The sequence below is a fragment of the Buteo buteo genome, chromosome 9, assembly GCF_964188355.1.
Source record: "Buteo buteo chromosome 9, bButBut1.hap1.1, whole genome shotgun sequence".
NCBI lineage: Eukaryota > Metazoa > Chordata > Aves > Accipitriformes > Accipitridae > Buteo > Buteo buteo.
In genome coordinates this window covers 770,706-784,598 of record NC_134179.1, presented here as the reverse complement: position 1 = coordinate 784,598, position 13,893 = coordinate 770,706, and the positions used below count along the sequence as shown (strand labels likewise).

At 49.0% G+C, this 13,893-nt stretch overlaps 1 protein-coding gene across 1 annotated transcript; it reads left to right on the top strand.

Moving 5' to 3' along the window:
* Positions 1–5,466: 5,466 nt before the first annotated feature.
* BSX (brain specific homeobox) lies at positions 5,467–7,654 on the top strand. Its single transcript, XM_075036704.1, has 3 exons — positions 5,467–6,031; positions 7,007–7,203; positions 7,409–7,654. The coding sequence occupies exons 1-3, from the start codon at positions 5,767–5,769 to the stop codon at positions 7,652–7,654; spliced, it is 708 nt and encodes a 235-aa protein (XP_074892805.1). The 5' UTR covers positions 5,467–5,766.
* Positions 7,655–13,893: the final 6,239 nt, after the last annotated feature.

The window sequence follows — 13,893 nt, the reverse complement described above, 5'->3', positions numbered from 1 at the left end:
CTAGAGACCTAGAGATAAGAGAAAGCTGCTCATTTACCCTATGTACAAACATGTATTTCCTAGGTGTACATTGTGATGTATCAAACACAATTTAAAGACTTAGAAAACTGTTATTCTTATTCTACAGGCTACCTAGTTTGGATGTTTTTTCTGAGTTTTATACAGGAGTTACTGGATGAAACTCTGGCTCATGTGATTGAAGAGATCAGAATGGGTGGTCATAATAGCTTCCTCTGACCTTGAAGTGCATCACCAATGTGCTTTTTATTTTTAAGGCTTCAAAATGAGACACCTTAAAGTTGGAAAGTAAAGAGCGGAATTGAAAAGAATCAAAATATTTGCGTCATTTAGATTTATATGCTCCATTGGTTTTCATTTAAGTTCCTCCTGACTTATGCCAGCCTGAGATCAGACTCAGGGATCACATATTCAAAGCATTCCCCTAAGTAGAAAAGTCATATGAGGTTTTCATGAGGAACCTGGAGCTACAGGAAGAGTATGACAAATAATCAGAAGGAAAACACAAAGAACAGTAGGAAAACAATGGGAGTAAAATAAAGGTTGAATGGATAAGAAAGGGAAAAGGAGGATTATCCTGCCCCGAAGGTTAAAAGCAAGGACATACGAGGTTCATACATCATGAAATTGGGGAAACAAGGGAGGTTCTGAATCATTGGCGCAAAAAAGTGAATCAAAACGTTGAGTTGTGCAGATGATTGTTACACAGCTGGAATGGAAGAAAACAAATAAGCATTAATGTGCTAAAGGCGACAGCAAAGCAGTGACTACGGCAGCAAGAATGGATTTTTTGAGAGCAAAGGATTAGCCGAGATCCCAAAGTACAGATGGTCTTGGGTGAAATAATCACCTTCGCCTCGAGGGAGTAAGCAATGCCCATGGGTTGGTCACATGAGGAGGAGGAATTGATATGTAACCAAATGAAGAGAAGACTAATTGAAAGCAGGTCCCAGGGAAACTTCTAAGCCTCCCTCCCAATTTCTGACTCATTCCAAAAAAAAAAAAAAAAAAAAGAAAGAAAGAAGGAATAATCTTACTGTGTTTTGGAACAGTTGAGGACAAATATTAGATAATTAAAAAGATCCTAGGTCTTGGTTAATAAGAGTCACTATTTTAGGGAAAGTGTTTAGACCAAACCTGTCGATGTTAATACTTTCATTCTCTTTTTGTAAGTACGCTGCCTTCAGAAAATGCTCAGTTATATCAGCTAATGAGGCAAATTTTCAGTACAGAGATAAAATTCTGGATTTAGGAATGAAACCCCTGAGCTGATGCATGGACAGTTGGGTTTGGGCGAGCAGTGTGAGGAAGCTACAGTTTAAGCTTTTACTCTCTAAATTTTATTTTGCCTGTCATTGATGCCATATCTCTTTTTATCCCCCCAAATTCTTGCCATTATTGGCAGTGATACAAGCCTCAAAAGTACCTTCCTGTCTCAATCACTTCTTAATGCAGCTCCCTCGCCAGAAGTGTTCCTCCATCCTCCCCCGTGCTTTCTTACCTAGAACCTGTAGCCCCGAAATTACCGTGATGTTTGTGGGTAGATTCAGTGATTCTGTCAGAATAACACAGACCCAGCTTTTAACCTTAGCATTCATTGTCTTGGAATAAAATCAGCAGGCTGATTACTTGTCTGTTTCTCATTCTGTCTTCTCTTCATCTCAGCTACAAGTGAAGGAGAGTGCCAGTCTGTGGGCTGCAGGACGACATATTTTTGAGGCGGCGAAAACCAAGGGGTGGCAGAGTTATAAGCCTTGGAAGACTTGGCTGAATCTTCTCCTGGTGCTGCCACCGGGTTAGGAGGTAAACTCTTCTCTGACACTTTCTTTCCCCTCCCAACCTCTCCCAGCCCTGTCGTTTGCATTATCCATCCTGAGACAACCTGCCAGGCCCTGTTGTCTTGGGCAGAGTTTAACCTCAAAGCCCATCCACTGAGCCCTCCTCAAACTTGAGCTGGTGTCAAGGCATACTAGAGGGTTGCCAACACTAAAATATTATCTCTGGCCATGCTGAAATGCCAGTAAAAACCCCTAGTGCAGACCTTAAGTAGTACTGAAGGGGCTTCCTTCCCATCACTGCCTTTAACTGCACTCTTATGTCACATCAATTAAGATGAATTAAAAAAATATCTCTTGTCATGAACACGGTATCGCTGGGCTCCTGGGAGTCATGATTTTCTACGATGAGTTTGCAGAGTGGTAGGAGGCAGGGTTGGGCACCAGGTGAGATGGGTTTCAGAGACCTGCAGAGAAAGGGTAGATGTAGGCAAAGGCAGATGGAATGTAGATGGGCAAAGAAGCTACAGTGGAAGACAGGAGTGTTATTCCCTCTCACCAGCAGCACCCAGTGAGCCTCTGGGCAGAGGCACCCCGCTGCTCCTTCGGAGTGGGGAACGGTTTTGCCTGAAGCATCATGTATGGAACATTCTCCATTAAGCCATGCTTTGTGTTCAAAAGACCTCTCTCTATGTTACGAGTGTGGCTACTCAAACGAAGCTCTTCAGACCTCTTTCCTGCAGCCAGGGTCCCATTTTGATTATATCAAGGCTGTCTGTTTTTAATTTAACCCTTCCTTTTTAAGTGGATTTGTCCTGAAAGGCATGAAAAGGCTGGGCTCCCAAGCTACCTTACCTCTTCAAGAGCTGCAGGAAGGTAAGTGCATGTATTTTTAAACCACACCAAATTTATCCCTAATGCAACACACTGAAATAAAGCTACTAACATCAGTGTAGCTGCACTGACCTTTTAAATGACCCCCAAGGTTTTAAGTCTAATAAATTTCTGTTTTCCTGAGTGAAATTTCCCCATAATACCTTCAAATGATCTTAAGTGTGCAGGTAATGACAACTGGTGTTTATGTAAGCAAAGCACATGTGTATTATGTATGTTATTAAATCACGAAAGGGCTCTCTGTGTGTGTATACGTATATGGGGGGGATATGAATGCATTGCTACCAGCAAAGTTTATAAAGCTCTTTGAGCCTGTAGAAATTGTTTTATTTTACTGAAGAAACAACAAACGAGCTCCACAGTAGTGTGGCTACCTGGGTGCACAGACGTGTGCCTCTGGAGAAGGTCTGAATCGTTTCGGGTTCCAGGCTGAGACATTACACCGTCCCGCAAGGTGTTTGGGGGAGGATGCAAGAGCGCAGCATTGAGGGGCAATTCTGGTCCTCCGCCATGGGAAGGGAAACACACAGTGAGTAAAACAGCCACACTTGCTGCTCCTCCCTACCTTGCTTGTGTATGTGGGTCTGGCCAGCCAGAAAAAAGGGCTAATGTGTGATCCAGGGGCTGGTCCTTGGGGAGGGCTGAGGGTGCAGCTGGGGCTGGGAGTCTTTGGGGGTGCCAGGGTGAGATCCATACTGCTGGGTCCCCATCACCCTGGGGACCTGCAGAAGAGGGACAAAAGGGGAAAAATAGGTAAGAGGCTTGTAGGGCAAAGAGGCCACCCTGCCGACAGTGGGAAGCACCTGGCACCGGATACCTGCAGCAAAAAGCCATGAAATGTTAAATTTAAAAAAAATCCCTGGGTGTGAGCACTGCAGTGCAGAGGTCTCCCCTTCCTGGGGGTTACCTTCCTTTCAGGGGACTTCTCCCCAGACGGGGGGTGTATCACCTCTGCTTCTTGCCCTTGAATTAACACCAGGGAGAGGCTGAGGTGCCTGAAGCGCCACTGCCCGCTTCGGGGCCGGGTTTTGCTGCTGTTGCTGCAAGGTAATGCCAAGCCAGGGGGCCCATTCCCCCCTCCGCAGCTGTACCCTAAATAAAAGGGACTCTGAAAAGCAGCCCCTCTCGATGTGGCTGTCAGGCGAGCAAACTCTCGCCTGAGTCCTAAAGCTGTGACCCAATCTGGCTGAAGTAACACATCTTTAATCTTTCAGATCTGCTTTAAATATATGTATATACACCCCACCGATGAGCAAAGCCCCAGCCCTCCCGGAGAAGCAATCGCAGCTGATGAAATGGCCAGTCAAGCGGCTTACACCCCCCCGGCTGCGCTCCCTCCATTAACAAGTTGGGCATTAGACCTGTTTCATCACTGTTAATTCATTTGCTTACTCATTTGCTCCTCGGAGAAAGTTGTTAGCCCGTTGTATTTTTTAAACCCCCGGCCAAAATCCCGGGCTGATGTCGAAATGGGCGTTTCAGGAGGGGACGCTGCAACAGTTTTTTTTTTTTTTTCTTTTCTTTTCTTTTTTTCTTTCTTTCTTTTCCCTGGAGAAAAAGAGGGAGGTTTTGCCGGCAGCCCTGCCCCTCCCGAAGCGCTCCTGCCTCGGTGCAGCAGTGCACCCGCATCCATACTGTGCGGGCACGGATGTATATGTGTGTATATAGATAGATAGATAGATAGATAGATAGATAGATATGTCCTTTGCGTGCAGGATGAGCGCAGGGGTGCCTGCCCGCGCCTGGGCACTACGTGTGTAGAATAGACGGCACCGCTGGAAAACTCGGGCGCTCCGAGTTCCAGGCTCATTAAAACCGGACGATTGCCGTTTCTATTCTTTTAAAGGTTTTTCCTCCTCTATTTACCATTTACCAGCTCATCCATATGGAAGACATGGCTTACACTTCCCTGAGAACTGTACTTTTAGGACTAATTGATTCTAGTAATTAATTTGTTCTACCTGCTGGATCAGATGGAAATGCTGTCCGTGTGCCCAAGGATTAGCACTTGCCTTTCTAACATCTTTCTTAATTATCTAATAGCATGGGTTGCGCGAATTCTGGCTCTATTAGAACACTTTTACTATTAACGGTAGTGATTGGAATTGTGATGACAACTCGATTTCAACAAATTAGAGCTTAAAATCAGGAGATGAAGGAGAAGTGCCTTCTTTTAATTTCCCTGAGTTTAACATCAATAATTAGAGCAATTTTCTGAGATGCGAACCGAAATTATCTCGGCTATGATGCGGTATATCACCCCCATTTCAGCAAATTGACTCCGGGGAAATGAATGTTACAGATTAGGAAAAAAAAAAAAAAAAAAAGACGACAAACAGAGGAAAGACAAAAAAAAAAAAATGTTAGCACAACACCGAGCGGGGAACGGACGGGAACAAAACCCCAACGGGGTAATAACCCGAGAGGAAAGGCACAAGCTGCCTGCGGGGGGATAAGTTAGGAGCGGAGCGTGGGACAGGTCGGGAAAGCGCTAATAATCCCCCCCCCAAGTTTTTGCTTAAAAAAAAAAAAGGGGGGGGGGGGAACACTCATATTTGGGAAAACGCCCCAACCCCACCGCCGGGACCGGGGCTGAGGTGCGCCCGCGCTGCGCGGGGGGGGCTGCGCGGCTCCGCGCCCCCTCCGCGCCCCGGCGGTGGTTTGGGTGGCCCGGCGGGCCCGTCCCCCCCCCCAACCCCCCCCGCCCGCCCGATCGCTATTGGCTCGCTGGAGAACCCCCTTCCCACCGCGCCTCAAAGGCGCGCATCTCCCCGCGCAGCCCAAACCCACCCGCCTCGCATCCCCTGGCTCTTGCAGTTTATTTCTGGCTGGGGGGATAGTGGCGTGGGGTTTGTTTGGTTGGGGTTTTTTTGTTTGCTTTAATTTTTATTATTTATTTTTGCTCCGGATTTTTTTATTTTCAGTTGTTATTTGTTCCTTATCGTTATTTTTATTTGTTGTCTCCGACCCGGGGAGGTGCAGCCGGCCGCCCTTCTCTCCTCCGGCAGCCAGCGCTCAGCCCGGCTCGCTCCCTTCCCCGCTGCCCCCGGGGGGGGTGGGAGGGGGAACGACACCCGAAATGAACCTCAACTTCACCTCGCCCGTGCACCCCGTCTCCGCGCCCAGGCCCACCTCCTTCTTCATCGAGGATATTCTGCTGCACAAGCCCAAACCCTTGCGGGAGGTGCCCCCCGAGCACTTCCCCGGCTCCTTGGCCTCCCGCGTCCCCCTCTTGGACTATGGGTACCCCCTGATGCCCACCCCGACCCTCCTGGCACCTCACCCGCACCCTGCCCTGCACAAGCCGGAGCATCACCACCACCCTTACTTCCTCACCACTTCGGGTAAGTAAGCGCAGCCCCTTTCGCAGGAGGAACCTGCCGAGTTCCTGACCGGCTTGGCTTCGAGGTGGGGACACGGGGTGGGGGGGGACAAGAGCCAAGCAGCCCCGGCTGCCCGACCCCCGCCAGCCCCAGCTCCCGGCCCGGCCCCGGCTTCGGGGAGTTCCGGGCAGCGCCGGCTTCGTTTTGAGGGAAGGAACCCGCCGCCCTCCAGCTTGTCATTCACTCGGTTGCCCGAGAGCTTGAGGGTTTCCCTCTCCCTCTCTTTAATTTTTTTTTTTTAAATTACTTTTAGTTTTGGACCGATAACATCTCTTTTTTTTTCCTTGCGTTGTCCCTCCAGACGGTGACCGGGCTTCGTTTTCCCACCTCCGGCAGCACCGCTGGGGCTGTGCCGGCTCCTCTTCCCGGCGCTGGGAGAGGGTCCCCTCACCCGGCCGGAGCCTGGGGCTCTGCCAGCGCAGGGATCCGCGCTCAGCCCTTCCCGGGCCCGTTTTTTGCCCTGGAAATAAAAAACCCTCCTCCAAAGTTTCTCACCGGACAGCCCGAGTTGTGCACCGGCGAGGGCGAGGGGGGCCGTGGAAGACCTCTCCCCACCTGCCCGCTCCTCCCAGCCTTTTCCAGGGCTCCCCGGTTTCTTTTCCGCGTCCGTTTCGTTGCGGTTTAATTGCCGGGAGGGTGGTGGGAAGGCTGCGAGCGCTGCCCGGGCTGCCTTTGCCTTGCTGGGGCGGGTTCAGCAGAGGCGAAAAGCCCCATGTTTTCAGAGGAACAAGATGCCCCCCAAACCAATAAAACGACCTCAAAAACGAAATAAACGAAAAAAAAAAAAAAAAAAGAGGCAGGGGGAGAGCCCACCTCCGAGCCGCTGCAGCCCAACCAGGGGGCCGCAGAGGGCAGAAGCCCCCCGGGCAGCTCCGGCTCCCTGCCCACCCTCAGGCCGGGTCTCCTCCGTGTGTGTGTATGTGTGTGCCCCCCCAGGAGTGCCGGTGCCAGCCCTCTTCCAGCACCACGCTCACGCCGAGCTGCCCGGGAAGCATTGCCGCCGCCGCAAAGCCCGCACCGTTTTCTCCGACTCGCAACTCTCCGGCCTGGAGAAGAGGTTTGAGATCCAGCGCTACCTCTCCACACCCGAGCGGGTGGAGCTGGCCACGGCCCTCAGCCTCTCCGAGACCCAGGTACCGGGGCGGCGGGGACCCGCACCACCCCGCCGGGAAGGGGGCTGGCACCTTTAGCCCAAGCAGCATCACCAGCTTCGCTTTTTAATTTTTTTTTTTTGTGTGTGTGTGTGGTTTGGGGGTTTTTTTTTGGTTGTTTTTTTTGTTGTTTGTTTGTTCGTTTGGGTTTGTTTGTTTGTTTTCCCCTCCCTCCTGCTCTCCCCAGGTAAAAACCTGGTTCCAGAACCGACGGATGAAGCACAAAAAGCAGCTGCGGAAAACCCAGGACGACCCCAAGCACCCGACCGGCGAGGAGAACCGGGAGCAGAGCTCCCCCGAACCCGAGCTCGCCGAGGCGGCCGGCGCCGAGCCCCGCAAGGGCCCCCCCGGCCCTTTCCTACTCCAGGACCCCGAGGACGAGGTGGATGTCCTGGAGGAGGGGGACCTCTGCGCCGGCCCCCACCGCCTTTAGGAGCACCGGGGCCCGAGCCGGGCTCACCTGCCTCTCCGGGGCGGCTTTGCCCCCAGCCCCGGCCCCCCAAGTCGCCCCTACCTCCCCAGCCTTGAGTAATGCCGGAGCCCAGGGGGAAGGCGGGGGGTGTCACGTTTTTCGAAGGAGGTGTTGATGCGGGGGACCCCCCTCCCCGGCGGGCTGGTGGGCCCGGGGCGAAGGCAGCGCTGCCCCGCAGGGGGCCCCGCGGTACCGCCGGCTTGCCCCCCACTCCCCCCCCCCAGCCCCAGCATCACCCCACTCCTGAGCTTTGCCTGCAAATCTGCTAAGGGAGAGCAAAACCAGGCGAGTTGCCTTCAGGTGTCCCCTTCCCCTTCGAAATATCGGACTCTTCTCCGTTCCGCGAACTTGCCTCGATTTTAAATTAAATGCATACCCGGTGCCAGCACGTTGCGGTTGCGGAGGGCGGCAGGCAGGGCATGCCTCACCGCGCCCCCCCCCCCCCCCCCAAAAAAAAAATAAAAAATGCACCGGCGAGCTGGGCTGGTGCTCGCCCTCTCCCTCCCTAGTGCGGTCGGTGGGGTTTGATCCCGGGCAGAGCTTCCAGGACACGGAATAGACTCAAAAAGAATCTTAGAAACGCCCTCCAAAGAAAGAGGTAAGACCAAAATTACCGTTTATTTAATTCCGATATGGGGAAGGGAAGGGGGTGTGGGGGCGGCATCACGAATAATTCGATCAAGCCAGGGCTGCTCAGAGCGAACGCAGTCCCAGCGAGCAAAAGAGATTTTCCACAGCTTGGAGGTGGGCAGCCTGATTCCTTCACGGCTTCCAGGTGTGAATCACCTTCCGGATACTTTTCTTTTCCTCTCAAAGAGCCCCAGAGCTGGTCCCACGTTTGGTTCCTGTTCCCCCCAGCCCCCCCCCCCTTGCCTGCATCTGCCCCAACGCCTCTCTGAGCTCCGTGTTGCAGTCAGATAGAGCAGTGACTGTCCGTGCTCGCTTTGCCTTTATCTTCCTGCCCGGGAAACGGTTTTAATTTCCAGGTAAATGAAGATTTTTTAAAATTTGTTTTATTTAATTTTTTTTTTCCTCTGGGCTGAACTGCTGGTTGGCAAATGCGCTGGGAGCGCAGCAAAGCCTCCGCATCTCCAGGGGAGGGCTGGGGCTTTCCTTGGTAAAAACCTGGAGGAGAAGCTGTGCTTGCTCAGATGTTGTCTGCAGGCTGGTGTCTCGTTAGGTTTTTTTAATTATTTTTTTTCTTAATTTTTTTTTTCTTTTTGGTTAACGGGAAGTTAATTTGGTTATCTGGTGTCATTAGCACTATCAGGGCATTTTGGATTACAGGACATGTGGTTTTGTGAGGGAAAACATGTCCCTGTTTAATATATAAAATATAGATGATTGAAATGTGTATGTTTGCTTCCTTTTCGTGGGTTTCCCTCTATGTTTTTTACACGTAAAATAATAAAGATCACACATTGAGGAGGGGGGGAAATATCCAATACCAACCACCTGTCCAGAAAATGGCTAGGTGTCTTTTACATAGTGTTTATAAACACTTTTAGGACAATCATTTGCATCAACAAATTTTGCTAAAATGCCACCCACCTCCCTAAAAATTATAATTCATAAGGTAAACCCAACCGATTTCCTCCTCAAGCCTTGGTGTGATTTGAAATGCTGCGGCGAGCCAAGTGCTGGGTACAGCAGGTTATTTCACATTGCCACGTCGCTGGCTGGCAACGCTTCTCCCAGCTCCGTGGCTCTTCCCTTCTCTAAGCACCTACCCGGCCGTAGGCAGGGAGGTGATGGAAACCGTCTCGAAAACCTTTCAGTTCAATGCTGTCATTTGTCTGCGTCCGTACTCAGTCGCCCACCAAGTATTTTGTTCATTTTGCTCTGTGCTGATTGTCAGCCTCCCCGAGTGCGCGTTTTGTTGGGAACTATTAAAAGTGATATAAAAGAGAAGCTCTACTGTGATATTTACATGATAATTTTTTTCTGACCGTGTCTACTACTGCTGTTCCCGGGGCTGGGCACTGTGCAGAGCAGTGTGCGGTGCGGTACGGTACGGACACCTGTCTCAGAGTTGGCCTGGCCAGTCGGGCTCTGCTGTGAGGGTCAGTGACTTCACACCAGTCACTTGCCTTTGGTAACAGGATTGGGCAGCAAAGTGTTTAGAGAAACACAAGAGAAATGCCTTTAGTTTAGTGAGAGAGAACATGTAATTGTTAGAAAAAATTGCACCTGAATGAAGAGGGATATTAAAAATCTTGTTTCTTTACATTTGTGTGTGATTGCTTCTACTTGTGCAAAGAATCGTTTGTTCTCTCATTATTATTGCTAAAGACAAAGCTGTGCAAAAACATTCTGAGCTGGAAAGAAGACAAAGGAAAAAGGCAGGAGAAAGTAAAAGAAGATGCGATGTACAAGTGATGGAAGTTTTTGGGCACAGGCATGCAAAAGCAACTTTTTTGCCCTCTGTGCATTTACACTGCTCTTTTCCAAGGCATCCAGTGGATGCCAAGAAAACGGTGGTGTCAGCCAGTGGGCACTGCCAGGCTCTGCCCTCCCAACACAGATCAGGGACTGTGATCAGATGCTGGGTAACCAAGTACGTTCCCGCTGCACCAAACACCCCCAAAATTAGTGCTCATGTTGCAGTAGCAGAGCCTGGGGCATTTGCACACCCGTGGGCTGGCAATATTTGTAGTCTGATGGTGGTTCTCGAGGGACGGAAGGGTCCTGGGATTCAGGTGCAGGCACTGGGAGTATGTCCAAGGAACAGGCTCTGCCACACAGGACTTTTACTGTGTCGTAACCCAGACAGCGCTGCAGGTGACGGCAAGTAAGATGGGGGCAGCTAAAACCCACAGGGATCCTCACCTCGGTCCCCTGGGCAGGGCCACGTTCATGGGGCCCCTTTAGCAGCAAGGTGCCATGGTTTCTCTGGGGCACACAGGTGTGACAAAGAGCCCTTTCTGCCACCAGCATTATCACACTTAGGACATGCCAGGTCTATGAGGAAGGGTCAGAATATGAATCAAATAACTCTCAAGTCTCTGCTGCCTCTCCCCTGCCGCTACAGGAACTTTCTTCTTCACAAAGTATTTATGGTGACCAATAAAATCAAATCCACAAACACCCACTTACCTTCACCTCTCTACGGTTCTAGGCACCTTGGCTAACGTTTAAAATGACAATCATGTTTAAAACCAAAGCCACTGATCACTAGCAACCTCAGTGACAAATACAGGCAGACTGTGAACCATCCAACCCCAGGGAAGTCCCCATCCTGGTTCGGACACTGCAGTGGTGTGTGCTGAGCCTTGCAGGTAACAGGAGAAGGCTTTGGGAACAGGCTGCTTATCCCAGAAAGTCTGGTGTAAATGAGGGCAAAAACCCCTGAGACTGAGACAGAAGAAGGAAATAGTCACTACCTGAGACATCCCCTTTCCTACCAGCCAGCTCCTTCCAGGCTGGGAAGCAATGCTGCCAGGCTGGTGGCAGGAGGCTGTGGTTTCTAGACAGTCTGCGTAAGCTTTTGGGAAGAGGTTATCGTGTGTTTGGAGAGTAGAGAGGGTCCTGGGAAGAAGGAAGGGCTGGGGAGGCATTTTGTTTGTTTATTTCAGAGATTTTTCTCTTAAAATAAATAAAAGTAGTTTTTATTCCCGGGTCCTGACTTACTCGGTGACAACTGCTGGCTTTTTCCTGCCTCTCCCTTTGCTGCTCTCCCTAAGAAGCTTGAGGAGTAGGGGAGATATTGTTTAGAGCTGGTGCACTCTTTTTTTTTTTTTCTAAATAATTACATGTTTGTTTGGGAAATGCTGGGGTGGAAATGGCTTGCAGGAAATAATTGCTGGAAATAGGAAATCTTGGTGGATTTCTTATTTTTCAAGAAATCCACTGAAGTATTGATTTTCATTAAAATCCTTTTGTGAGTTTTTCTTAAAAATGAAATTGTTTCCTGTTAATTTATTTTAGCACCTAAGTGGTTTATGTTTATTGTTGTTTTCATTAAAGAAAATTGAAAAAAAAGGTCTATAAAATCCTTTCATCAACCTTTGCTTTCTGTTTTGACTTCGAGCATTTTCCTGTTAGCTGCCCTTAAAATTTTTACCTTTCATTGGACTGGAAAGCAGTTCCAACCCAAGTTTTTTCCTTCTATGGCTAGAGCTACGTAAAAGCAGATCAGATATGCAGGCTGTATGGGCAGTTATAGAGCGAATCATTCGCAAAGTCTTGCTATTAAACACATGTGTAGTGTTGACCCTGAAAGTACCATGGGCTGTCGCTTGGTGAAGGTGTAAATAGCCTACCGCCAGGCCCAGCAAGTGATCCAGGCATTGCGTGCACTATGCAAAATTCTTTCCACAACTTCCGCTCACTGTTTCTCTCTGCTGGCTGATGGACTTAGTGTGATTTTTTTCTATTGGTTTTCTGAAGTGAAATTTCTGCAGGCATGGACCACACTGAGGAGCCGAGGAGGGGCAGGTGAACATAGAGAGGAGGCTTGACTACAGCACTGTGAACTCCTGAGTGTTGTAGCCTCCTGAGCTGATGACTTTCATCTTCCTCTCTTCTAGTCACTGTAACAAACAGCATCACCCTAACTAACTGCAAACCCCTGTTTGGATGGTCTTACTTGGCTTAAAAAGTGGCTTCTTTCTGCCTTGGATTTATCTTGTTTCTATAGCATAATAAGCTTAGATGAAACACTTCTAGCTCCATTGCCAGAAGTGCCTTGGGGTGGCTACAGTCACTGACATAGTATTCATGCAGTGGTAGCAATACATTGCACTTGGTGATAAAGGCAGGTGGGTGTAAAGTGTATGCTTTAGTGAAGGTGATCCCATAGCAGACTGCAGTGCCTTTTCTACCTGTTACGGTACAGATAGTCTTTCAAGGAAGAAGTTGGTTTTAACCCACGATAATGAGGTAACTCTATGATACAGGTTTCTGAAATGCCAGGAGCAAAGGCAAGCTGACCAAATTTTGTGACTCGCTTTGTTCAGCTATAGCTGAGACCACTCAACTTCCTTTCCTAAAGTAAAGACTCAATAGTCTCCAGTGTTGTGTATCTTGTTGGCTTTGCTCTGACTGCTGGAACAAACCCTTAAGTGCTCCTACAACACACAGGAAACTAGCCCTGTGGTATTACCTGCAGCTGCACACTCTGCACTCAACGATTATGCAAAGCTCTTGCTGAGCTGCTGGATGCTTCTTTAGCATCTGCTCCATCCAGGTTTTTGGCTCAGTATCACTTCTCTTCAAAGCAGGTTCTTCTGTAAGGCAGGCTGCTTTAACTCACCCTTGCAGCTGTCACCAGTGGAGATTCACTGCCTTTACCTATCACTGCGATTTTGTGCATCTACAGCTCTTTCTCACACCACACAGGCAGTCACCAGAGTTAGTCCTTTCTTCACATGCCTGCTTATTCTCACGCAGAGAGCACTTAGGTTTGGGCAACATGAAAAAAAAAAAAAAAAAAAAGGCATATTCTTTGTGCTATTATCATTTACTGCAGAATTGATCCCTAACCGGAGACGATAATGATCAAATGCTTGGCTTGTGGGCTGTTTGGACATTATAGCTTGTCCATGCCTATTTGAAGTATTCAGAGACTACAGGAGTTAAGACATAACCTCATCTGGTTTACAGTCCTCATATTTGACAGTTTGTCTTTAGAGATGTAATGACGGAATATGGCTTTTAGGCTCTGCTTATTTAATGTTTTTAACTGATAAACCAGTATGTTTTGTCAGAGTCAGCAGCCGATGAGCCAGCTGTTCATACCTTTTGTGAGATGGTGGTGGGACGCCGATTTCAGTTATCTTCGAAAGAAATGTGATGGTGATGTTATTGCAGCAGCATTGCTCCTAAGCAGAACTGACTCCAAGTCTTTGACCACTGAAGGTGGTCTCAGCTTCTACACTTCCTGAATCTAAAATATGAAGAAATTGTGGCACTAGAAAGGGCCCTCCAAGTAAATGCTGAGAAGTTCTATTGGGTGGTGTACACAAACACATTTCTGCCCCTGTGAAGGCAGCCTGTGCCCCTGGATGAGTAACACTGTGCTCTGTGATAGCTGTGCTGGAACCATGGGACTATGGCAGGCAGGTTCTACTCCAGCTCAATCTCTCCCTGAATACTTAATGCAAAATCCAAGACCTATTTCTTATTTAAATTCCTTGCCTTCATAATTTTAAAGACATTAAGTTTTGGCCTTTGCTTTTAAGCAGATGGATGCTCATCAT